The sequence below is a fragment of the Hyalella azteca genome, unplaced genomic scaffold (assembly GCF_000764305.2).
Source record: "Hyalella azteca isolate HAZT.00-mixed unplaced genomic scaffold, Hazt_2.0.2 contig16562, whole genome shotgun sequence".
NCBI lineage: Eukaryota > Metazoa > Arthropoda > Malacostraca > Amphipoda > Hyalellidae > Hyalella > Hyalella azteca.
In genome coordinates this window covers 30,883-57,207 of record NW_025946379.1, presented here as the reverse complement: position 1 = coordinate 57,207, position 26,325 = coordinate 30,883, and the positions used below count along the sequence as shown (strand labels likewise).

At 38.0% G+C, this 26,325-nt stretch overlaps 3 protein-coding genes across 3 annotated transcripts in view; 1 reads left to right on the top strand and 2 right to left on the bottom strand.

Moving 5' to 3' along the window:
* The window catches only part of LOC108669479, a 6,607-nt gene extending 4,187 nt beyond the window's left edge, over positions 1-2,420 (bottom strand). Inside the window, exons 1-2 of the mRNA XM_047884943.1 lie at positions 2,374-2,420; positions 3-202 (exon numbers count right to left, since the gene is read on the bottom strand). Of these exons, the coding sequence (XP_047740899.1) occupies positions 3-202; positions 2,374-2,420 (247 nt within the window). The remainder of the gene's footprint in view (positions 1-2; positions 203-2,373) is intronic.
* Positions 2,421-2,552: 132 nt separating this feature from the next.
* Positions 2,553-6,110, top strand: LOC108669478 (adventurous-gliding motility protein Z-like). The gene is made up of 4 exons (XM_047884942.1): positions 2,553-2,576; positions 3,542-3,556; positions 3,782-4,007; positions 4,720-6,110. The coding sequence occupies exons 1-4, from the start codon at positions 2,553-2,555 to the stop codon at positions 5,160-5,162; spliced, it is 708 nt and encodes a 235-aa protein (XP_047740898.1). The 3' UTR covers positions 5,163-6,110.
* Positions 6,111-7,848: 1,738 nt separating this feature from the next.
* Positions 7,849-26,325, bottom strand: part of LOC125179317 — a 40,191-nt gene continuing 21,714 nt past the window's right edge. The window contains exons 2-4 of the mRNA XM_047884944.1: positions 9,124-9,223; positions 8,381-8,481; positions 7,849-7,871 (exon numbers count right to left, since the gene is read on the bottom strand). Coding sequence (XP_047740900.1) covers positions 7,849-7,871; positions 8,381-8,481; positions 9,124-9,223 — 224 coding nt within the window. The remainder of the gene's footprint in view (positions 7,872-8,380; positions 8,482-9,123; positions 9,224-26,325) is intronic.

Genomic DNA, 26,325 nt, shown 5'->3' with positions numbered 1-26,325 from the left:
GCTAGCTCTGAGGCTGCTAGCTCTGAGGCTGCTAGCTCTGAGGCTGCTAGCTCTGAGGCTGCTAGGTCTGAGGCCGCTAGCTCTGAGGCTGCTAGCTCTGAGGCCACCAGCTCTGAGGCTGCTAGCTCTGAGGCTGCTAGCTCTGAGGCCACCAGCTCTGAGGCTGCTAGCTCTGAGGCTGCTAGCTCTGAGGCCACCAGCTCTGAGTGTGTGTTTGTGTGAATAAACAAATGTGTGATGAGTATTGCAACAGCTCACCAATAATGATGACGTCATCAGTCATCACAGCGTGCACCACTTCTCCTGGTCACCATCTTCATCAACTTCCAAGCCATCACCACCCCCGCCATGCAGCACTGCACATTGTTCTTCATAATTAATCAGGGAATTATATTCACAAAATTATGTATATTAATTTGTTCTTATGTATTAATACCTCATAACAATTCTCTGAAATTCACATTTTTCATTCAACTTTCATTATTTTTTTAGGCTGTTGCTAGTTTCTAAAACATATATCAATCCATGCAATAAATTACACAATTTAAACATAGTTTTTATGAAATTAAAGTGCTGAAAAAGGAACTTCTGCTGAAAATTCAGTTCACTAATTACTATTAGAAAGGCAATGCAAGCAATCTATTGTAGCTTATTAATAGAAAAAATGTATTTTTATATTATTGTCTATATTGACAATAATTATTAATTATAATATTGACATTTCACTAATTACTATTAGAAAGGCAATGCAAGCAATCTATTGTAGCTTATTAATAGAAAAAATGTATTTTTATATTATTGTCTATATTGACAATAATTATTAATTATAATATTGACATTTCACTAATTACTATTAGAAAGGCAATGCAAGCAATCTATTGTAGCTTATTAATAGAAAAAATGTATTTTTATATTATTGTCTATATTGACAATAATTATTAATTATAATATTGACATTTCACTAATTACTATTAGAAAAGCAATTCAAGCAATCTTTAGTAGCTGATTTATAGAAGAAATGTATTTTATATCATTGAATATTATTGTTTATATTGACAATGAGTTTTTGACTTAGTTCATGCACTACTGGACAGGTAGCACCCCTGGCTTGATGAAATATTCACATGATAAAATATTTATAAACTTTGGACCAATATTACACTCTAGGGCCGATCTTAACTCAGCTGACCACTTTTGATGTGAGAACTTTGTATATATATGCAAAATAGTAAAAATTTCCATGTCAACTGGCTTGAAGTTTATCATGTAGGTGGTGTAGCATTTAAATTCATGAGCTGAAATCATACAATAGCCAATGACAACCATGATAATCATGATAATCCATAATTCACCTCATAATCCACAAGCTACCAGTGCCGGAGTGGCTCCCTGGGAAGCCATGTTGGGTTCTGAAGTCCCGTGGATAGCAAAACTCAAATCGTGACAGCACAGCTGGAAAAAAGTGTACATTACCACAAGTTATATTTACTGACTTGACATAAACTTGGTAAATGTTTGAACATGACAACATGGGATAGGATAGAAATTTATGCTAGGTTACAAGATATAATCAATCTAAACTAAATCTAAACTAGGCATTTAAGAAACTACTGATAAAATATGTATAAATTTGAGGTCTGCTGTGAAAGATGGAGACCGTAGAGCGGTGAAGTTTGTTGTCTGGATGTCTAAAAGCTTGAAAGGAATTCCAGCTTAACTTAACTATTTGAGAAGAATCTACTGTGATGGATGGTGCTTGATTCATGGATATATTTTCATGATTAAATCTGTAAATTAAGAGCCTAGCAAATGATCAAAAAAGATAAGCTGTAGAGATTCTTCTGAGCTGCACAATGTGATTACTGTATGTGAGCTATTTGGATATAATTTTTGTAATCTTTGCACCTGCCAGGCATTTGACTCTAAACTGCAAGATGAAGCATTTATCACCATAGTTTATTAGTTTGCTATCTATACATCATTGATCATCATTATTAATAAATATAATGCAATTAATAAAAATAAGTACCAAGGACACCCCATCTGAATGCTTTTTCTTGAAAATAACTTGACCAAAGAATCCAAACTTGCAGAAAAACTCGTCATCTGCAGAGCCGTCTGTGGCGGATGGTATAGCTAGGGCTTGCTATATAATGGAATAAACTTAGGTTCTATAAGTCGGCGATGGTTTAGAATGCTTTATTTACACATGACGGACAATGAAGTATACACAGGCATATGAATGACGAGACACAGATTGAATGTGATATGGACGCTTGCTAGTGATTGACTGACATAAATGAGAAGAATGGACTAACATTACTTACTAACTACAAGTTACAGAGTGATCCCGTATGTTACGGTCGGGCTTACGTTAGTTTCCCCGACACCGTCCTCATGCTGCTTACGTCGTCATTCATGCTTACACAAACCTCTTTAAGTGTTACAGAAACATTACTGAGAGATAAAAAAACTTACAAGTAACATATGCAATTGTAAAAGCAAGTAAGGCACCACAATAAGAGATAGGTAGATCAGCTCCCAATAGATAGATGGTAGAAAGCATTAAGAAAAAGGTGACTCATTCAACACCTTTCAAAGAAATATTCCAATAAAATCTAAACCACTAAAAACTATTAAGTTACAAGGCAAGAAGAGTGCAGCACAGATGTGTGATATACATATACACTGGTATAAATAATTGGTGTTTTAGAGCTCTGTGTAATTTGATGATGCAAATGTCAAACTAATAAACCAAGCCATGAATACAACTCAGTTGTTAAACCATTTGCTAAGTCATCAATCATCATTGTTATGACTCAATTCCATAGTTGATCATAAAAATAACAAATTACTAATTATTTTCTATAATTTATAAGAAAATTTACACCCAGTTTTCTTTGTTCTTGCCATGAAGGCTCCTAGTTCAAATTGATTCCATATAATAATGCAAGTGATGCAACTATTAAATTAAATGACCATCATGAAACTTGTGCTGCCATCTTTATTTCCTGAAAAAACTGGTTTTCACAGTATTAAAAATAAAATGCTAAATTAAAAATACTTCTATAATGTTAAGAATTATACAGCTACAAGACTCAAGAATTCTCACTCAAACAGAATATATAAATGACTTTGGAGCCACAGAATTTCATTATACTATCCAAGTTTTGATTTTAAATAGGAACAAGAAAAAATAAAATGAAAACACAAATGTGCCCAAGGCACAAACAAAGATCTTTTCCCAAAAAATTGAACAAAAGACAAGGCTTATTGAGCCAAAACTGCCCAAGCCCACAGCCTATTAATCCATGCCTCAGTCCCATCATCATTTAAACTGTGACAAACCACAGATTTTTTAGAATCAGTTCAATTTTAATTTCCTCATCTACTCAAGATTTAAACCAATTTCTTACATTTGATAATGCTGGTTTTCATGATACTTTACTGGGTTACTTATAGGACTCATCAATGAACTTAAAGAAGAGTCTTAAAAACTCTCTGCTTTGCCACTATCACTGCCCTGGTGTTGTGGGGCCAGTGCCCCACCGCCCAGGTGTTGTGGGGCCAGTACACCACTGCCCAGGTGTTGTGGGGCCAGTTCCTCTGTGTGCTCTAGTTCTGTAGTCTATTCAGCCTCTTTATGCTTTCCTCTCACTCACCACACGCCAGCTAATTTTCCATCTGCCTGTATGTCCTCTTCAATAATTAGGCATTAATTATTACTTTAATCAAGCTGCTAATTACCTACAGATTTAATCAACCTGCTAATTAATTACAGCTGGCGGAGGCGCAGCGGGAGGACGAGTTTCGGGAGCACCTGCTGCAGCAGCAGCGGCGCCAGCAACTGCGGCAACAACGACAACAACAGAAGACGGGACAGGAAGACAGCAGCGCTGTCCATCCCAAGTTCCTGGACAAAATAGACAGACTTGTTGGGGGACGGCAGACGGGCAAACAGGCCGCCAAGAGCATCGTCGTCGACAACGACAGAACCTTTGGATTTGGTCAGTAGCCCGCCATCTTGTTTACCGTAGCCATCTTGTTTACAGTATCCCGCCATCTTGTTTACAGTAGCCATCTTGTTTACAGTATCCCGCCATCTTCTTTACACAAATTCTTGTTGTTAAGAATCATTGAAAATATTAAAGCGAAAATAATTTCGACGTCTTAACAGTAAAATTTTTTCACTGATAATATAGTTTATTTTCTCTGTTTTTGAATTCTTGTTGAATGACTAAAGACTTGAACGTCAGTATGAAGTGTAAGCCTCGATTTTGGAGAGGGTGAGGGTTTACTTGTTGTTAATTATTGAAAAAAAAATTCTATGAGATATTGTTTATCTTTTCGGCTCCGTACGTTTAATAGCAGGCGCTTAGATTTACTTCAATTATAATGGATCCGGGCTCTAGTCCCGCTGCATTACGTCTGATCCATCTCACTGTCTAATCCACCTCACTGTCTAATCCATCTCACTGTCTAATCCATCTCACTGTCTAATCAGTAGTAATCCACCTCACTGTCTAATCCATCTCACTGTCTAATCCATCTCACTGTCTAATCTATCAAAGGTCGATTAAGTTCGAAGTAGCAGTTCACATGAACCACCGTTCATTAGGCCTGAAAATGATGGTCCAGTAGGGCCTTCCCTCTATAAATAATAGCAGTAATTACCATTATAAATGGCGGCAGTAATTACCATGTGTTATTTAATGACAGTTCGCAGTGAGCTAAAGAAAGACAAAAGGACCATCGAGCAAACCTTGGCTGATATCAGAGCTAAGAAGATGAAGCGAGAACACGATTCGGCCATCGCGACATCTGGCAACCCTGCATTGACATCTGGCAGTCATACACAGACATCTGGCAACCTTGCACAGACATCTGGCAACCCTGCACAGACATCTGGTAGAAATGCACTGACATCTGGCAACCTTGCACAGACATCTGGCAAAACTGCACAGACATCTGGCAGCCATGCACAGACATCTGGCAGCCATGCACATACATCTGGCAACCATGCACAAATTTCTGGCAATCTAGCTCGTACATCAGGCAGCCCAGCATCGATGAGTCATAATGCTATTCGTACGGGCAGTAATAGCTTGAACGAGGCGCATGTACTAAGCAGTTGTAGGAAAGACAGTAGTAATCATCAATGAGTTAATTTAATAGCGTTGTATTGTTGTGTACAAACTTTTTAATTTATTACTTAACGATTAACTGCCCAATTAGTTTAACTTTGTCCTAGGAATAGCATTATTAAATCGATTGACGAGTAAAATTTAGCTGTTAATTTGTACGAAAGTTGAGCCCTACGGTCAAAAATAGTTCGTATGACAGGTTTGAGTAACGCATACGAATTAATTATAGATTAGGTAGGAATAGCACTAGCGCGCTGGTGAGCTGAGGTGATGGGTGGTGATTGGTGGCGAGCTAAATATTTAATATATATAACTGAATTAATTGGATAACAAAATTAATTGGATAAATGAAATGAAATTTTTAGTTACCTGAATCCATCATTTGACAATTGTATTCAACTTTCAGTCAATAAATTATTAAAATTAGTTCAATGAATCTAATATAGATCAGTAGGTTTAGCAAGTCATCACATAGGCTTTGTCTTCGTGACGAGATGTTCACGAATAAAAGATTCATGAATAATTGCAAAAAGGAACCATTTTTCATTTACGGTACCGACTCTGGGAGTGTTTTACTGAATCAATTTGATAACTGAATTCGTTGGATAACTGAATCAATTTGATAAATGAATTAATTGGTTAAGTAAATTAATTGGTTACCCATTTTTAATTCGCTATGCACTGCGTGATGCACTTCATATTCACCAAGTTTATATGGTTCATTAGTCGCCCTCTTACAGGTGAACTCTACGGGGTTTATCTCGGAACTATTCACAATAAATACGACGTTGTTCTCATATTATTATTATATGTTATTATTGCGATGTTGTAACATAACAATAACGTGCTCTCAAGTGTCATGCACGGTACAGGATTAAATTATTTTCAGTTCAGTTGTAAGTTATTACACTAGTTGCCCCTGGCGCGACTGTTACCATTTGAGGATACTGAAGTTACTGAACAAAATAAGTATTGTTTCTTTTATCCTTATTGCTGTTCTTCATGTACGGCAACTTGAATGTTGTGTAACAAAATAGTTATACTGGTTACCCGTCAAAGTATTAGACCGTTTATTAGTATTATTACCAATCAAGTTCATCTGATAACAAGACTGGTAACCTGTCAGGGTATTAGTTAATTCTTTAGTATTATTACCTGTCAAGGTTACATAATGACAAGACTGGTAACCTGTCAAGGTATTGGTCAATTCATAAGTATTATTACCTGTCAAGTTCACCTGATAACAAGACTAGTAACCTGTCAAGGTATTAGTTAATTCATTAGTATTATTACCTGTCAACGTTACATAATGACAATACTGGTAAGCTGTCAAGGTATTTGTCAATTTATTAGTATTGTCAGCTGTCAAGGTTACCTGATAACGATACTGTTATCTGTCATCGGCTTCACTTCATTACACGTCAGAAGCTTGCGATCCCAGTTGGCTACTGATCAAGTTTGATAATAATAAGTAATACATTCTGCAGCTGGAAGATCTAACACCAGCACTGCTAACTAAGTTAGGATGAGATAAAATTCACATTTACTTAAGCTTGACAATCTCTACAACCGCTTCCTAGCAAGTTTGCATCAATATATCAAATTATATAGAAGTTGGGTATCATTGGTATATTAAGAGGAGGCGTTTGGTGGTAGGTTTAATATTGAAATTAAAGAGGTAGATGCTACAGCTGTGGACCAGACTGGCATGTAAGGCTACTGAAACCACCTGGGCACAGCTTAGGAAGATATATTATGGAACACTGGGACCAGCTTACCAACAACAAATCGCAGACACCTGCAGTTGGTGCGGCATGAAATGGGGGATAGTTGGGGTATGATGGTATGGAAGCAGCAAGTCACACTAGTGGGTGTAGTTTGCTCTTTGAAACACAGCAGAAATCACATGAAATCACCTGGGCCCTCAGCCCTTGTTGCAACTAGCTAATCGCAAGTCCTAATCACTAAAACAAAAGGACCGGTTGACCAAGGTCACTCACTCCGGCTGATATCACACTAGTTACAAATGATGAAAACACGGGTCAGGCAATAAAATTAATACCTAATTATTATCTAAAATTGATTCATTTTACTACAACGTCACAATAAAAACATATCTGCACTGGCACAATAAACCTGGACAATGGAAAAATCAGTTACTATAAGAAATCCCGCTCTGGGGTGCACTGGGGAACCATATAAATGGAAAGCACTCCTAAGACTGGCAAAAGTGTCCACCCAGTGGGCCAGCAAGTCACTTCTCTGTGTGCTCCACTAAGGTTGAGGCAGGTTACTCAAAGGAATCACTGTTTCCTCAGTGCTCGTCAACATCCCACTACAAGGAGCAATCCAACTTCACTTGCTGCACTGGAGTCGTGGTGCAGGGTGCCCTTGGATTCAGTTTAATTCCCAGGTTTTTCTAGACTCAACTCTTGATGCCCTATAAGTGAACAGAATGCGGGAATTGGCGTTAGTGCGCGACATGAGAGCAAGTGACAGATGTAAAACTATATAACATATTAAAATATAACACAATTAATGCATTGACACACGTGACAAGATTTTAAAATGCAACATAAATGGGTGGATATATAAAAGATTGGGATCATTAAAACCAGGTTCAGGCCAGCGCCACTAGTCACCCATAAGGGGCAAAAGCAGGCAGGCAATCAGTGAGCAGCAGGACCAGGCAAGGCACGTAGCATCAAATGTCTGGTAAACTTGCATCTGCACGAAAATAACGGTGACAATAACAGCAAAACTTGCCAAGCATCACAAGTGATAAGATAAATAGGTATCTTATATAAAAAATTTATTTCCAATAGGTATGCATATAAGATAAATATTTCCTATATGAAATGAGCAGTAAGTTGGAATGATGATTTCAATATAAAATACAATCAAATGCTGAACATGAAAATTAATGTTCAAGTATTAGCAAAAACCAATACAATTATTTTCAACTAGCGTATTGCTGGTCTGTATTATGAAGTTCCAGGGTAGCTCTGAAGCAACTAGCTCTGAGGCTGCTAGCTCTGAGGCTGCTAGCTCTGAAGCAACTAGCTCTGAGGCTCTAGCTCTGAGGCTGCTAGCTCTGAGGCCACTAACTCTGAGGCCGCTAGCTCTGAGGCTGAGAATTGGCTCTAGTTCTTATTCAAGAGAACAATTTGTGTCCCACGGCTTCACCTTCATTTTTGTCATTAAACAAATGTGTGATGAGAGTTGCAACAGCTCACCAATAATGATGACATCATCACAGCGTGCACCACTTCTCCAGGTCACCAGGTCACCATCTTCATCAACTTCCAAGCCATCACCACCACCCCGCCATGCAGCACTGCACATTGTTCTTCATAATTAATCAGGGAATTATATTCACAAAATTATGTATATTAATTTGTTCTTATGTATTAATACCTCATAACAATTCTCTGAAATTCCCATTTTTCATTCAACTTTCATTATTTTTTTAGGCTGTTGCTAGTTTCTAAAACATATATCAATCCATGCAATAAATTACACAATTTAAACATAGTTTTTATAAAATTAAAGTGTTGAAAAAAGAACTTCTGCTGAAAATTCAGTTCACTAATTACTATTAGAAAGGCAATTCAAGCAATCACTGGTAGCTTATTTCTAGAAGAAATATATTTTATATCATTGAATATTATTGTTAATATTGACAATGAGTTTTTGACTTAGTTCATACACTACTGGACAGGTAGCACCACTGGCTTGATGAAATGTTCACGTGACAAAATATTTATAAACTTAGGACCAATATTACACTCTAGAGCTAATCTTAACTCAGCTGACCACTTTTGATGTGAGAACAATGTATATATATGCAAAATAGTAGAAATTTCCAAGTCAACTGGCTTGAAGTTTATCATGTAGGTGGTGTAGCATTTAAATTCATGAGCTGAAATCATACAATAGCCAATGACAACCATGATAATCATGATAATCCATAATTCACCTCATAATCCACAAGCTACCAGTGCCGGAGTGGCTCCCTGGGAAGCCATGTTGGGTTCTGAAGTCCCGTGGATAGCAAAACTCAAAGCGTGACAGCACAGCTGGAAAAAAGTATACATTACCACAACTTATATTTACTGACTTGACATAAACTTGGTAAATGTTTGAACATGACAACATGGGATAGGATAGAAATTCATGCTAGGTTACAAGATATAATCAATCTAAACTAAATCTAAACTAGGCATTTAAGAAACTACTGATAAAATATGTATAAATTTGAGGTCTGCTGTGAAAGATGGAGACCATAGAGCGGTGAAGTTTGTTGTCTGGATGTCTAAAAGCTTGAAAGGAATTCCAGCTTAACTATTTGAGAAGAACCTACTGTGATGGATGGTCCTTGATTCATGGATATATTTTCATGATTGAATCTGTAAATTAAGAGCCTAGCAAATGATCAAAAAAGATAAGCTGTACAGATTCTTCTGAGCTGCACAATGTGATTATGTGCGCTATTTGGATATAATTTTTTGTAATCTTTGCACCTGCCAGGCATTTGACTCTAAACTGCAAGATGAAGCATTTATCACCATAGTTTATTAGTTTGCTATCTATACATCATTGATCATCATTATTAATAAATATAATGCAATTAATAAAAATAAGTACCAAGGACACCCCATCTGAATGCTTTTTCTTGAAAATAACTTGACCAAAGAATCCAAACTTGCAGAAAAACTCGTCATCTGCAGAGCCGTCTGTGGCGGATGGTATAGCTAGGGCTTGCTATATAATGGAATAAACTTAGGTTCTATAAGTCGGCGATGGTTTAGAATGCTTTATTTACACATGACGGACAATGAAGTATACACAGGCATATGAATGACGAGACACAGATTGAATGTGATATGGACGCTTGCTAGTGATTGACTGACATAAATGAGAAGAATGGACTAACATTACTTACTAACTACAAGTTACAGAGTGATCCCGTATGTTACGGTCGGGCTTACGTTAGTTTCCCCGACACCGTCCTCATGCTGCTTACGTCGTCATTCATGCTTACACAAACCTCTTTAAGTGTTACAGAAACATTACTGAGAGATAAAAAAACTTACAAGTAACATATGCAATTGTAAAAGCAAGTAAGGCACCACAATAAGAGAGCGGTAGATCAGCTCCCAATAGATAGATGGTAGGAAGCAATAAGAAAAAGGTGACTCATTCAACACCTTTCAAAGAAATATTCCAATAAAATCTAAACCACTAAAAACTATTAAGTTACAAGGCAAGAAGAGTGCAACACAGATGTGTGATATACATATACACTGGTATAAATAATTGGTGTTTTAGAGCTCTGTGTAATTTGATGATGCAAATGTCAAACTAATAAACCAAGGCATGAATACAACACAGTTGTTGTACCATTTGCTAAGTCATCAATCATCAATGTTATGACTCAATTCCATAGTTGATCATAAAAATAACAAATTACTTATTATTTTCTATAATTTATAAGAAAATTTACATCCAATTTTCTTTGTTCTTGCCATGAAGGCTCCTAGTTCAAATTAATTCCATATATAAATGCAAGTGATGCAACTATTAAATTAAATGACCATCATGAAACATGTGCTGCCATTTTTATTTCCTGAAAAAACTGGTTTTCACAGTATTAAAAATAAAATGCTAAATTAAAAATACTTCTATAATGTTAAGAATTATACAGCTACAAGACTCAAGAATTCTCACTCAAACAGTATATATAAATGACTTTGGAGCCACAGAATTTCATTATACTCACCTACCGTAAAATGGGGTAACTTTTACCACTTGTTTTTTTTTTCAAAATGAAGCCATTTTTTTACTAGATAAGTTAAACTTAAATTGAAACATGCAAATTACAGGTCTATACTCTAGCTTCACTCACCATAAATTGCTGGCTCCTACCTCTCATAGTTTTGATGTCATGACAGACTTGACAGTTTCACCTGCTTCTGTGGCCACCACAGCATGGTTCTTGCCCGATTTATTTAATAAAAATACAGGAAAACCTCACTTTCTTGCCTGCAATTTTCATATATAACCCTTGATATGGGTGGCCCAGGCCCCAGTGGGAAAAGTTCAGAGTACAAGTAGTCGAGTACCAAGATTGGAGGAGAGAGCCCAGAGAGGTGCTGGTTTGACTTTGATCCCAGGTTCCCTGCTCTGTGCGCCAGTTTCTGGTCAGAATTGGCAAGCAGAACGGGCGGTTAAACAAAGAAAATTTGAAGCAGTGAGCTGCAAGTTCAAGCCTGGCTGTCAGCAACAAGCTGTGGATGTTCTGTAATGTTAAGAATCGGCAACAGGCCTACAGCCTAATTAATAAATGCTGAAACATGAAAGCACTATATAGTCAGATGGGGTAAGACAGGATCAAAATCACTAACAAGCCTGTAGCATCTGTACCATGAATAACTAAAAAACCCTAAACCTATCACAAGGTGTAGTTATGCAATACGCCTCTAAGCTACAACTCAGACATTTTGCATCTAACATAGTTTTCTGTACAGATTAAAAAAAGTGAGCTGGTCCCATCTTACTCCATTGGGGTAAGATGGGACCAGGCTGGGGTAAGAAAGGACCAACTGGTAATTTTATGTTACAAGGTTTTTAATAAAAGTACAAATCTGATATTCAATATTATCCATCTAGAAACTCATTATTTGATTAAACAACCACTTGTTACTGTTATGTGTGGTGGGAAGTCAACTCTAATATCAGTCACATTGAAGTTTTTGTCACGAGAAAACTTTGTTAAGCATAGTAATGGGTTGGCTTTGGTGCATTGTAGAGCACTGCTAAATGCTTCATGTATATTCCAATATTAATAATTCCATTAGTGTAATTACTTGAAAAATTTATCAAATTGGTAATAAAACCAATGGATAATAACTTAAGTGTCAGACTTCATTGTTTTCTTGCTAACTGCATTTGTGGTGTACTTCTTCAAACATAGCTCATGCCCTCTCACAGAGTTGTGATCATAATTATTTTTCATGTTTCACGCAGTGATTTTTTCACCAGCCAATCTTGCACACAGTTCTGCAGCTCACTAATGGGAATAGACATCCCAATTTTATATATCCCTTTGATGCAATTTAAAATAGTGCACTAAATTTCTCTAATTAAAAAAGCTAACAAGTTATAATGAAGTTTGAGCATAAGATAAAAATTTTGACCAAAATACTCCATGTACTACACGATAATACTGTTAAGTCTGGTATCCATGATACTTTACTGGTCTACTTATAGGACTCAAAAATGAACTTGAGGGAGAGTCTAAAAAAGTCTCTGCTTTGCCACTATGATAATACACGATAATATATTCATTTAAAACTATTTTTGATAAACTGTAGGGTAATAGAGGACCATTTGTGGGGTAAGACAGGAAAATTTGTGGAGTAAGACAGGAAAATTTGTGGGGTTAGATAGGACCACTTGTGTGGTAAAACAGGATCATTTAGTGGTCCCGTCTTACCCAATGTCCGGTCCTTTTTTACCCCATTTTAGAATACATGTCATGATGTCAGGCAGTGATGGTAGTAGGTAGGAATGCCTAGTATGTCTAAAAAGTTGCCTATTATTTGAGGTTACCTGCCTACATCCACAAAACTGGCCAAAACATTTTTTGCCATTAGACAGAGCTTATTTTCCAAACAGGGTTAACTATTTTGTGACCCTTCTTTACATAGGTTTTCTTTGAAAATTAGCCAGAAATTCATTATTTGCAGAAGAGGGTTGAAACAAGCACTGAAATGACAGGCAATGATTGCTCTAACATATTCTTTTGTCAAATTTAATTCAATGCAATTAGAATGCATGCCATGGGCTGGTCCTTTCTTACCCCATGAAAGGCATGAAGCTGATGATGAAGGGGCTTGAAGGCTGCGATCCTGTCTTACCCCATTTGACTATATTATATTATATATGTAATTGCTTTCACGAGCATTTTTTTCTCAAATTCATCCCATTATTCCTAATTGGTAGGCCCTTAAAAAAGGCCTTATGAAGTTATGAGTTGCCATTTTCTCAATTTCTCTGTTACGGTGTAACCTAAGATCTGTGTAGAAAACTTTGTGGAACAGGCAGCTTCTGCATTCTGCAAATACTTAGCAGTTGAAGACTTGAAGTTAGTGTCAAACCAGAGATTTTTTAGAATCAGTTAGGTTTTTAGAACTATGGTATATCTCACAATATTCAATATTGGCTTAGCAGAGAATTCTTTTCTTAATTGAACTGGTAAAGTGGTAAAGCCTATGGCAAGTTGCTGATTATCATTAGGTATCTGAGATTCATTCATTTTGTCAGATGTTTCTTGAGCAATACAACTTTGATAATACAATACCTAGAACTTTGATCATCACTCAATGACACTCATTGCTTCAGAATGTATGCCAATTCTGCTCAGAAATTGATAATTCAACAAATCCTGCACAATTATTAATAGTAATCTTTCTCTTGTCACAAGTCACAACACAGCATCAGCATGACAGCAGGTGGCAGTTGGTTACACTTACAGTTACAGGCATATAAGTTTGTACTTTGTCTTATCACATTTCAGGATTTGAAATGTGAATAATTGAGACCTTCCGCCTTGCTGGCGAGTGGCGATGTTTCTTTTGACCTCCGGCTCCGGGTCCGGTGCAAAATAGCTGAAGCGCTACGAAACTATTCTGCTACTATGTACTACTACCCCAACCTTCACACCGTAATAACGTTGTTATAGCCGCAATAAACATTTTTTAAGACGTTCTCTAAATATTTTCAGGGTAAACTCATTCCAAAAATTCTCCAATTAATAACCAACCCGAACCGTTGCCTTGCTGATAAAAAATTACAGCTCGATTCTGAATGAATAGCATGACTTTATGTTACGAACATAGACATGTTAATCAGTAAAATTATTTCGAAAATGTTCAGGCAGCTGATTGACCTCGAACATGTTCACTGTTCAGGCATATACTTGACCTTACGCATGTTCAGGCAGCTGGTGAACCTCGCACATGTTTGTATTGATATGATTTATTGACGATACTTTATTGTACTATAACAATCAGGTGCAGAGTCCCCATGTCATGTGACATGTGTCACCCGTCACGGTGTGCTGTTACATTTCTCTGTCTACACTGCCGCAATGTAAACATGCAAACATTCTGACGCGATAGGTATCCTGACACATACTTAGCCGCAATAAATATGCAGCGAGGTATTGACTGCATTCTCTTCCATGATGATCAGCATGCATCTGATACAGTGGGGGGAAATAAATATTCGTACACTTGAAAAATCGTATTTTAATGTATGTAAGTACACAAACTTAACAGGAAAAGTGATTTAAATTATGTATAGAGACGCATAGTATTCAAACTGTCTCTTATACACATCTAGATGTGTATAAGAGACAGGGGTAAGACACTGNCATAGAGGCGAGATGATGGAGCAAATGGTGGGTCATAGAGGCGAGATGATGGAGCAAATGGTGGGTCATAGAGGCGAGATGATGGAGCAAATGGTGGGTCATAGAGGCGAGATGATGGAGCAAATGGTGGGTCATAGAGGCGAGATGATGGAGCAAATGGTGGGTCATAGAGGCGAGATGATGGAGCAAATGGTGGGTCATAGAGGCGAGATGATGGAGCAAATGGTGGGTCATAGAGGCGAGATGATGGAGCAAATGGTGGGTCATAGAGGCGAGATGATGGAGCAAATGGTGGGTCATAGAGGCGAGAAGTTGACAATACTAGCAAACAGCGCAACACGCCGATGAGACGCTATACAGTATATTCCGTGAAGTATTTTTATCCCATTCTTTACATATGAGACTACAAAAGCCTCCAAAAAGTTATTTCGTCACAATGTGATATTAAGAGGATATAAGTATATAATTGCCAAATATATCGAGGCCACACTAGAATGACTGAATTTTTTGTACGGGTTCCAAGTCAAGTGTATCAATGTTGATATTAAACTGTGACATTTTGCAATTACTACGGAAATAAAATCAGCTCAGTTGAATTTTCCAACATTTAAATGTTCACGTGTGCTGCAATATTCTGCAGAATAAAGAAAAATGTGAAGAAAATCATTAGAAGAATCTTGGGGTGACTATCCTAATGATGACGCGTGGGAGGCTGGGCCGGCCATCGTATTTACGTGGGACAAGGGCGCTGGGAGACTAAAGATGCTGCCCTCTACGCCCTCCCCCATCTGCACGGTGCTGCAATCTTGCATGCAAGTTCAAAATATACAATATTGTGCACGCGATTGAAGACGAACACAAACATTTGCCAGTTGTAGCTTCTTGATAGGGATGCAGATTGCAGACATACAGTGTCTAGAACTTTGGTTCTGCTTTCCTACGCTAATGACTGAAGGATTTGAACAGAATGAAACTGTCAGTACAAGTTATATTTCGCAGACGCGTGTGGCAACAGAGGACGCAATCATGACCACCTCATTGGTGATGGTGTCTAACATGACTTAACTTGAGCATGCGTTTTACGCAAGTTATATACATGTTACCCATCTACTCGTTTTCTGCATCATTCAAAACCAACTATTAGAAAATTTTGTCTCTGCTTTTTCGGGTGGTAACAATCACAAACTGCAACCATATGTACAATTTCAACCAACCGTTTTCTTTAATCTTAAATGTTCAAGTTCTAATTTAATTTTAATAATTCAAGCCAAAACATAGCAAAAAAATGCAATGGTTCCATTGAAATTATTATTGAATGATCATTGGCTATGGCGTGAACTCTCAATTTTGGCCACTTTTATCAACTTGTTGACATCGCAACCGGCCTGACGCAGTCAAGACGAAGCGTCTTGGACGCACTACGCATCGGCGGCATCGCGCGTCGTAGGTTGTCTTTTTTTGGACTCAATCTCGATTGAAATGAGCTCATACATTTTTGGAACCCATAATAATAAAACAGATAATAAATGTGGTAGTTAACCACTTCATATTCAGTCATCTTGAGACTGAATATGCACTCGAAGCGCACTGACGCCGAAAGCCGCTGCCCGCCGGGAGCGCTGCCTCTGCCAGCTGTGATAAAACTTCCCGATATTTCCTCCTTGTAGGAATTACACCATGACAAGCATGTACGGATTTACGGTCACATTTTGATAACTGTTTCATTTGAATTATTCAACTACATTAAATAATTGTGGTTGATGAAACTAAAGAAAATACATTTAATTTTAATGTTTAAAATGTGCTGTGTGAATTTAACTCTCCTCGTAGGAATAACGTGGGAGGCCGTGAGCTGTTAACAGGACGAGTACAAGTTTACACTTGTCCACTCTGATCATAAAGTAAATTGCTCATTGATTGTAAATTTAATTATTACAATGACCTCTAGTCTCCAACCTGGAAATTAAATGCTACATCTAGGTGACTAGCTGCCTATACATCTAGCTCATCTAGTTCCCTAATACTGTCTACCTGCTGCATGTAGCTCGGGTCACGGCCAGCTCCCTACAACTGTTATATAATTTTTATATTTATCCGTATAAAATTCGAGCGTTGGAACAGCGTCCAATCATCACTCCCCATCAACTTCCCCATCTTCTCACTATAACGTAGTTTTAGCAGCATTAAACATTTTTTATAAAGTTCTATCCTTATTTTAAGGGTAAACTCATTCTAAAACCTCTTCAATTGGGAAATGTTGCCTTGGTGTTAAAATATCTCAGCTTGATACTGATTATCGAGCAGGACTTAACGTTGTGAACATAGACATGTTAAAAAGTGAAATGTGTTTGACAACGAAAAAGCATCTCATTGATCTCGGACATGTTCAGGCAGACAATTGACCTCAAGCATATTTAGGCAGCTGGTGGACCTCGAACATGTTCAGGCAGCTGGTAGTCGTGCGGGTGCAGTGCAGTCGTGCGGGAGCACGTTTCGTTGTAGGTTTTTAATATTTAATAATAATATAGCGGTTTAAGCGTTTATTAGGCCGGAGGCCTGTCGCCGATTCGTAACATTGCAGAACATTCACAGCTTGTTGCGTGCTTGATCTCGCAACTCACTGCTACAATTCTGCTGTGCCTAACCGTCTGGCCTCCTCGCCAATCCTGACCAGAAACTGGCGCACAGAGCTGGGATCAAACCAGGGAATAAGTGCATGGTATGTCCGGTGATATGGTTAATGGTACGGCTGATGCCTCATGGTTAGGTTAAAACTTAATAGTGTGTATGGATCAAGCTTCGTATCCTCCATCGGTGTACATATGAATTAATTATCGCTATACACCCAGTAACCTGCTTAAACTTTGTCTCTTGAAGAAACGAAGATCGTCTTTTTTGAACCTTACCGTCCTCGGACCCGCGATTAGGCAGCTACGGTACGCCACAAAAACTGGTAAATCTACCGGAGCCGCGACAATGAAATCGTTTAGCACCCACTGGGCCACAGGGTGGCCCAGTGGTTACAGTTCAGAGTACCAAGATTGGCGCAGAGAGGCGCGGGTTCGATCCCAGCTCTGTGCGTCAGTTTCTGGTCAGAATCGGCGAGGAGGCCGGGCGGTTAAGCACAGCAAAATTGTAGCAGTGAGTTGCGAGTTCGAGACCGCAAAATGTTGTGAATGTTCTGCGATGTTAAGAATCGACGACAGGCCTACTAAACGCAGAAACCGCTATTATTATTATTATTATTATTATTATTATTATTATTATGTCTGACTGAACTGGGATTTCTGATCAGCGGAGGCAGATGGCAGAAATACCCGTTTCCCGGAATTTTTGAAAAGGTATACCTTCAAATATTTTTGTCTTATTGACTGCTTCATAGAAAACTCTCACCGTCGCTATAACTACGTCATTGCGGGACTAGAGAGACGATGAAGTGCATAAGTTAACTCACAAGAGCGTGCAGTCATCGCTCTCCAGCAACTTACATCCCGAAATGACGTAGTTATAGCAACAATAAGCATTTTTTATGAAGCTCCCTGATTGTTTTCAGGGTGAACTCTTTCTAAAACTCCTTCCATTGGGAACCGCTGCCTTGGTGATAAAAAATTCATCTTGATACTGATTGGGGAACATGACTTTACTTGCAAACATAGACATGTTAACCAGTAAAATGATTTGGAGCACATTCAGGCAGCTAATTAACCTCAAACATGTTCATGCAGCTGTTGGATCTCGAACATGTTCAGGCAGCTGGTGAACCTTGAACATGTTTTATTGAGATGATTTATTGATGGTACTTTATTATAATGAACAGGTACTATGACAGTAAGGTGCAGGGTCCCGGTGTGTCACCCGTCAAGATGTGCTGTTACATTTCTCTGTCTACACTGCCGCAATGTAAACATGCAAACATTCTGACGCGATAGGCATCCTGACACATACTTACGGAACCGCAGTAAATATGCGTGGTGTTATTGACTGCTTTCTCTTCCATAATAATAATCACCCATCTCATATTAGGCCATAGGGCCTCCAAAAAGTGAAAGATTACTTTTTAACTGCTATTTATGACACCAGATTGAGGAAATTATCGACTCCGGACTCAAACCACTGAACATTTGAAAATGCCAGCATATAACAACGTCGATGTTTCAGCTCCATGCTCAACCTCTGCACATCTGCTTAAAAAGCCTCAAGTATTTTAGAAGTTTATGTTGTTTAGAGGCCTCATGTGGTGCAATATTCAGCATAATAAAGCAACAGTGACATCATCATGAAGGGCATCATTGCTTGGGTAACTATCTTAATAATGTGAACAGAACTCTTGTGTAGAAAATCTCATTTCAAGTTATTTTTCCTCATTCTTTCACCTGGTTAATTCCGTTTCAAAGGCTTTAAGTTCATTGATATATTAGGTCTTGGAATTTTTAGCTCGTCTGTGCAATCTTGAACATTGTCTGGAAATCCTAGTGGTTGTCTGGTTGATTTATATGATTAATCCTTGACTCGACGCGGATTTGAGCCGTTGTATTTTATGTGTGACTTTCAAAAATCTCAGCTTGATACTGATACTTGACCATAAGCCGTGACCGTCTTTGATTTATTAATAAGTCAATTCGTGGAATAATTCTTAACAGATGACATATGCTCATCATCGTCATGTCCATCCCGCAATGATAGAGTTATGGCAACAGTCATCGTTTTCTAAGGAATGAGTGATAAGAAAAGTATATTGTATGGTAAGCTCTTTCAAAAATTCAGTTAACGAAGAATCTCTGCCTCCCTCCACCGTTCCACGGCGGCTATTCCACCGATCGAATTTTATACTGATAAATATACAAATAATATAACAGTTGTATGGAGCTGGCCGTGACCAGAGTTTCACGTAGCTGCTAGGCAGTATTAAATGAACTGGATGAGCTAGATGTATGTGCAGCTAGCCGCCTATATGTAGCTTGTATTTTCCAGGTTAAAGTAAGGGTCATTGAAATTATTCATTTTAAAATCATTGAGTAATTTACTTCATGATCAGAGTTGACTAGTGTAAACTTGTACACGTCCTGTTAACCGCTTAGGGTCTCTCACGTTGTTCTTTTGAGGCTGAGTTAAACTCACGCAGCACATTTTAAACATTGAAATTAAATGTATTTTGCTCACTTTTATCAACCATAATTATTGAATGCAGTTACATAATTCCAATGAAACATTTCTCAAAATGTGACCGTAAATCCGTACATGCTTGTCATGGTGTAAATCCTACAAGGATATGTTAGTGAATCGACTCAGTCTGTTAGGGGGAGCGTCTGGGGTACAATTTACGAACGGATCACTCTGAAACTTGGTACACATATGTAAAACAGAAATCTAAGACTTTTTTGTTCGTGCAAATTTTCAGAAAAAATGGAAGAAAACGAAAAATTCTTAGAAAACGACCAATAAGGGGGAACTGTAGAAATTTATCTCCTCATAAGATTTTCAAGCTACAACATCGAGACACATATCATTTGATGCGTAAGGACCATATCTAAAAACGTAACTACCACTTTTTGGAATTTCTTATTTTTTGTGGGTGTAAGAGCATTTTTCCCAAAATTTTCGAACATTTTTCGATTTCCCCTATTCCCCCTCCCCTTTTTCAAAATATTTTCAAAACTATAACGAACTTGAAGTCCTAGTTACGTTTGTAGATCTTTTATTTGCGAATCGAATGGAATATCTCTCATCGCTGTAACTTCAAAACTCTAGAAGGAGATAGGTTTGCAGTGACAATAAAAGTGAATGATCAGTAGAGCCCGACAAAGTCCCGCGCGCATCGGAATAGGCACTCAATGTAGCAAGGATAGAAAACTAAACGTTACTGCAGCTCGATTCCAGTCAAGGATGGTGGGAGCGACGACACGCAACCCCTCCCGTACAACTGCAGGCCGGTTACTGAAGCACATCGTATGTCAGTCTGGGAGCGCTGCCTCTGGCAGCTGTGATAAAACTTCCCGATATTTCCTCCTTGTAGGAATTATACCATGACAAGCATGTACGGATTTACGGTCACATTTTGAGAACTGTATCATTGGAATTATACAACTATGTTCAATAATTATGGTTGATAAAAGTAAGGAATATACATTTAATTTTAATGTTTAAAATGTGCTGCGTGAATTTAACTCTGCTCATAGGAACAACGTGAGAGGCAGTAAGCGGTTAACAGGACGAGTACAAGTTTACACTTGCCCACTCTGGTTATAAAGTAAATTGCTCAATGATTGTATATTAAATTATTACAATGACCTCTAGTCTCCAATCTGGAAATTAAATGCTACATCTAGGTGGCTAGCTGCCTATACATCTAGCTCATCTAGTTCCCTAATACTGCCTACCTGCTGCATGTAGCTCGGGTCACGGCCAGCTCCCTACAACTGTTATATAATTTTTATATTTATCAGCATAAAATTCGATCGTTGGAACAGCGTCCAATCATCACTCCTCATCAACTTCTCATCCTCTCACTATAACGTAGTTATAGCAGCATTGAACATTTTTTTATGAAGCTCTGTTTCTATTTTCAGGATAAACTCATTCTAAAACCTCTTCAAGTGGGAAATGTGGCCTTGGTGTTAAAATATCTCAGCTTGATACAGATTATCGAGCAGGACTTAACGTTGTGAACATAGACATGTTAAAAAGTGGAATGAGTTCGACAATGATCAAGCATCTCATTGACCTCGGACATGTTCAGGCAGACAATTGACCTCAAGCATATTTAGGCAGCTGGTGGAGCTCGAGCATGTTCAGGCAGATGGTGGACCTCGAACATGTTCAGGCAGCTGGTGGACCTTGTACATGTTCAGGCAGCTGGTGGACCTTGAACATGTTCAGGCAGCTAGTGGTCGTCGAACATGTTTGTATTGATATTATTTATTGATGATACTTCATTATAAAGACCAGGCACTATAACAGTCAGGTGCAGGGTCCCGATGTGTCACCCGTCAAGATGTGCTGTTACATTTCTCTGTCCACACTGCCGCAATGTAAACATGCAAACATTCTGACGCGATAGGTATCCTGACACATACTTACGGAAGCAGCAATAAACATGCAGCGCGATATTGATTGCTTTCTCTTCCGGGATTATTAACATACATCTTATATTCGGCCAAAGGGCCGCCAGAAATTACATATACTTTGTATTAGAACTACCACAAGTAACCGTTGCATGAAATTATCGACTCCGTCCTCAAACTTCTGAAAATATTAAATAAGAGCAGTGTAAAACGTCGCTATCAATGCTTTTAGCGTGACCTTCATACGTACGCCCAGTAAGCCTCAAGTATTTCAAAAATTTATGTTGTATAGAGGCCAAATGTTATGCAATATCAAGCATAATAAAGCAACAGTGGCGTCATCATGAGGTGCGTCAGTGTTAGGGTAACTGTCCTAATTATGGCGCACAAGAAGACGGGTCGGCAGATCTCGTGTTTGGTTGGCTCAGGGCGCCAGGCGACAACGGCCCCTTGCATTGCACGAGAGAAATTACGATATTGAAAGTGCAATAACATTTGCTGGCTACATGTTATTTAGACTGTTAAGAATAGATAAATATAGAATGTATTGAATGGTTTGGAAGAAAATTTTCTTTAGTTAAAGTTCTATTGAAGATCAATAAACGGCATTTATTGAAATGTCCTATTTCGTTTCGTAAAAATATCAATCTGTGTAAAAATATCAAAGTGACAATAATCAGGCAAAAAGAAAATTTCTGAAGGCCATTTTAACGTATGGACGACGACTCGAATATAACAACACTAATTTCAGAGTAACAAAGTATTTGAATTATCATCGGCACAGGCAGATGAAATAGGTAATTTGGATATTCGATACGAAGGAGTTTTAAAAATACTAACGGGCATATGCAATCTAAAGGATTACCTATCACGAGCAAGCTAGGTTAACTTGCTAGTATTTAGAAATAAAAAGACAAAAAATATTCATATTCAGATAAACTATCTTTTCCAATACACAAAGTGTTTAAAGGAAGCGTTTTGGCAGAAAAAATTTTATTGACGGACTGAGCTTTTCAAGTCTTGGTAGACATGCGTAAAACAGAAATCTGAGACTTGTTTGTTCATGTTAATTTTTGCGAAAAATTATAGAAAACGTGAAATTCCCAGGAAACGGCAAAAAGGGGGGGTTACTGTAAAAATCTAGCTCCTCGTGCAATTAACGTGCTATAACATCAAGAGACGTCATTCGATTCGTAATGACCATATAAACAGATCACCCGGTCTCTTTTTCCAAATTATTATTTTCTAGGTTTGGGAGAATTTGAATATTTTTTTTTTCAATTTTCGCCCCCTCCGTTTTTTAAATTTATAATCCAACCTCAAAAGAAATAAAAAAGGGTTCGGATGATATCTATATCTTTTTTTTAAGAATTAAATGACATGTATATCTTTCCATGCTGCAGCTGGAAAATCATAGGAGGAGATAGATTTTTACGATGGCGCATTTAGGAAATTTTAATTGTTTAAGGAAGCCTAATAAGGAAAACTTATTGAAAACAGAAGAAATGCTGAAAAATTGCATGTTGCTTAAGCTCCAGCTTTCCCATTGCCAATTACTATTGTATTGTGTGGATACCATCGCGCGTCTATAGACTTATTCTTGTTCAGTTTAACGCGAATAATAGGCTATATACATAATTTTTCTGATATATATATTTCTGATATATATAATGCTTTCCGATATATATAATAGTCATTTTATAAAAATTCAAAACGGCCAAACTCAAAAAGTGTTGCATGTACATCCTTGATATTATCTTTATTGAACGTGTCTTGCTTGCTGCCTTCAAACGAGTGCAAACATTTTGCAATTAACGCGAAAAATGATCTATAGATACAGATTTAATTAAATAAATATAAATAAAAAATAGTTATAATGTGTTAATTTATAAAATTTTAAAACGGCCTAAAGAAAGGATCGTGAAAGCTCCCTAATCGCAGTTTGTTGCAGCCGCTTTGTGATAGTTCACCCTACAAATTGAGATAATAACACAGAATACGTAATGCCGGCGATTTTTTCATAACGGAATTAAAGCATTTAATGGCGAGAGTCGCCACTTGCAGATAGTTTAAACTCGCCAATTGATAAAAATTCCGGGGCAGAAGCAAGCGAAGTCGACGGTAAATCCCCGTTGAATGAATCCGTTGTTTACCGCGGGTGTCGAGGCTTGTTCCGATGTGAATGCCTATAGCGTGACAGCGTGCCAGAGTTATAGGAACTAAGCGTTGTAGAGTTTTTTCCTTGAATACGAAGCGAATGTCCTTGAATTCTTCTAATTCTAAAATTGCTAATGGCCATAAGCAATCTAAAGGATAACCTATTGCGAACAAGCTAGGTTAACTTTGGATTGAGCCTACTAAAAATACATAGAATGTTAATTTTTATCAACTAAGTTCTCAAATACACAAAGTGTCTAAGATATTCAATGGCGAGAGTCGCCACTTGCCAATAGTTTGAACTCGCCAATTGATAAAAATTCCGGGGCAGAAGCAAGCGAAGTCGACGGTAAATCCCCGTTAAATGAATCCGTTGTTTACCGCGGGTGTCGAGGCTGACGACACGCACCCTGCCCCGCCTCAACCGCATAAGCAAATGGTGGGTCATAGAGGCGAGATGATGAAGCAAATGGTGGGTCATAGAGGCGAGATGATGGAGCAAATGGTGGGTCATAGAGGCGAGATGATGGAGAAAATGGTGGGTCATAGAGGCGAGATGATGGAGCAAATGATGGGTCATAGAGGCGAGATGATGGAGCAAATGGTGGGTCATAGAAAAGAGAAGTTTACAATACTAGCAAACAGCGCAACACGCCGATGAAACGCTATACAGTATATTCCGTGAAGTTTTTTATCCCATTCTTTACATATGAGACTACAATAGCCTCCAAAAAGTTATTTAGTCACAATATTGTAGGATCTGAGTAAAATGCCAAATATATCGAGGCCACACTAGAATGACTGAATTTTTTGTACGGGTTTGAAGTCAAGTGTATCAATGTTGATATTATACTGTGACATTTTGCAATTACTACGAAAATAAAATTAGCTCAGTTGAATTTCCCCACATTTAAATGTTCACATGTGCTGCAATATTCTGTAGAATAAAGAAAAAAGTGACGAAAATCGTTAGAAGAGTCTTGGGGTGACTATCCTAATGATGACGCGTGGGAGGCTGGACCGGCCATCATAATTACGTCGGACAAGGGCGCTGGGAGACTAAAGATGATGCCCTCTCCGCCCTCCCCCATCTGCACGGTGCTGCAATCTTGCATGCAAGTGCAAAATATACAATTAAAAACTCTCTGCTTTGCCACTATGCTATAGCCTATTATATTATATATGTAATTGCTTTCACGAGCATTTTTTTCTCAAATTCATCCCATTATTCCTAATTGGTAGGCCCTTAAAAAAGGCCTTATGAAGTTATGAGTTGCCATTTTCTCAATTTCTCTGTTACGGTGTAACCTAAGATCTGTGTAGAAAACTTTGTGGAACAGGCAGCTTCTGCATTCTGCAAATACTTAGCAGTTGAAGACTTGAAGTTAGTGTCAAACCAGAGATTTTTTAGAATCAGTTAGGTTTTTAGAACTATGGTATATCTCACAATATTCAATATTGGCTTAGCAGAGAATTCTTTTCTTAATTGAACTGGTAAAGTGGTAAAGCCTATGGCAAGTTGCTGATTATCATTAGGTATCTGAGATTCATTCATTTTGTCAGATGTTTCTTGAGCAATACAACTTTGATAATACAATACCTAGAACTTTGATCATCACTCAATGACACTCATTGCTTCAGAATGTATGCCAATTCTGCTCAGAAATTGATAATTCAACAAATCCTGCACAATTATTAATAGTAATCTTTCTCTTGTCACAAGTCACAACACAGCATCAGCATGACAGCAGGTGGCAGTTGGTTACACTTACAGTTACAGGCATATAAGTTTGTACTTTGTCTTACCACATTTCAGGATTTGAAATGTGAATAATTGAGACCTTCCGCCTTGCTGGCGAGTGGCGATGTTTCTTTTGACCTCCGGGTCCGGTGCAAAATAGCTGAAGCGCTACCAAACTATTCTGCTACTATGTACTACTACCCGGGCTACCCCAACCTCCACACCGTAATAACGTTGTTATAGCCGCAATAAACATTTTTTATGACGTTCTCTAAATATTTTCAGGGTAAACTCATTCCGAAAATTCTACAATTAATAACCAACCCGAACCGTTGCCTTGCTGATCAAAAATTACAGCTCGATTCTGAATGAATAGCATGACTTTATGTTACGAACATAGACATGTTAACCAGTAAAATTATTTCGAAAATGTTCAGGCAGCTGATTGACCTCGAACATGTTCAGGCATATAATTGACCTTAAGCATGTTCAGGCAGCTGGTGAACCTCGCACATGTTTGTATTGATATGATTTATTGACGATACTTTATTGTACTATAACAGTCAGGTGCAGAGTCCCCATGTCATGTGACATGTGTCACCCGTCACGGTGTGCTGTTACATTTCTCTGTCTACACTGCCGCAATATAAACATGCAAACATTCTGACGCGATAGGTATCCTGACACATATTTAGCCGCAATAAATATGCAGCGAGGTATTGACTGCATTCTCTTCCATGATGATCTGCATGCATCTGATATAAGGCCATACGGCCTCCAAAA

Excerpts from the sequence above, each read along its gene's own strand:
- LOC108669478 (XM_047884942.1), top strand. The coding sequence starts at position 2,553 with ATGGTAGAAAGCATTAAGAAAAAG. Across the intron at positions 4,008-4,719 it reads CGACAGAACCTTTGGATTTG|TTCGCAGTGAGCTAAAGAAA; the intron begins GTCAGTAGCCCG and ends ATTTAATGACAG.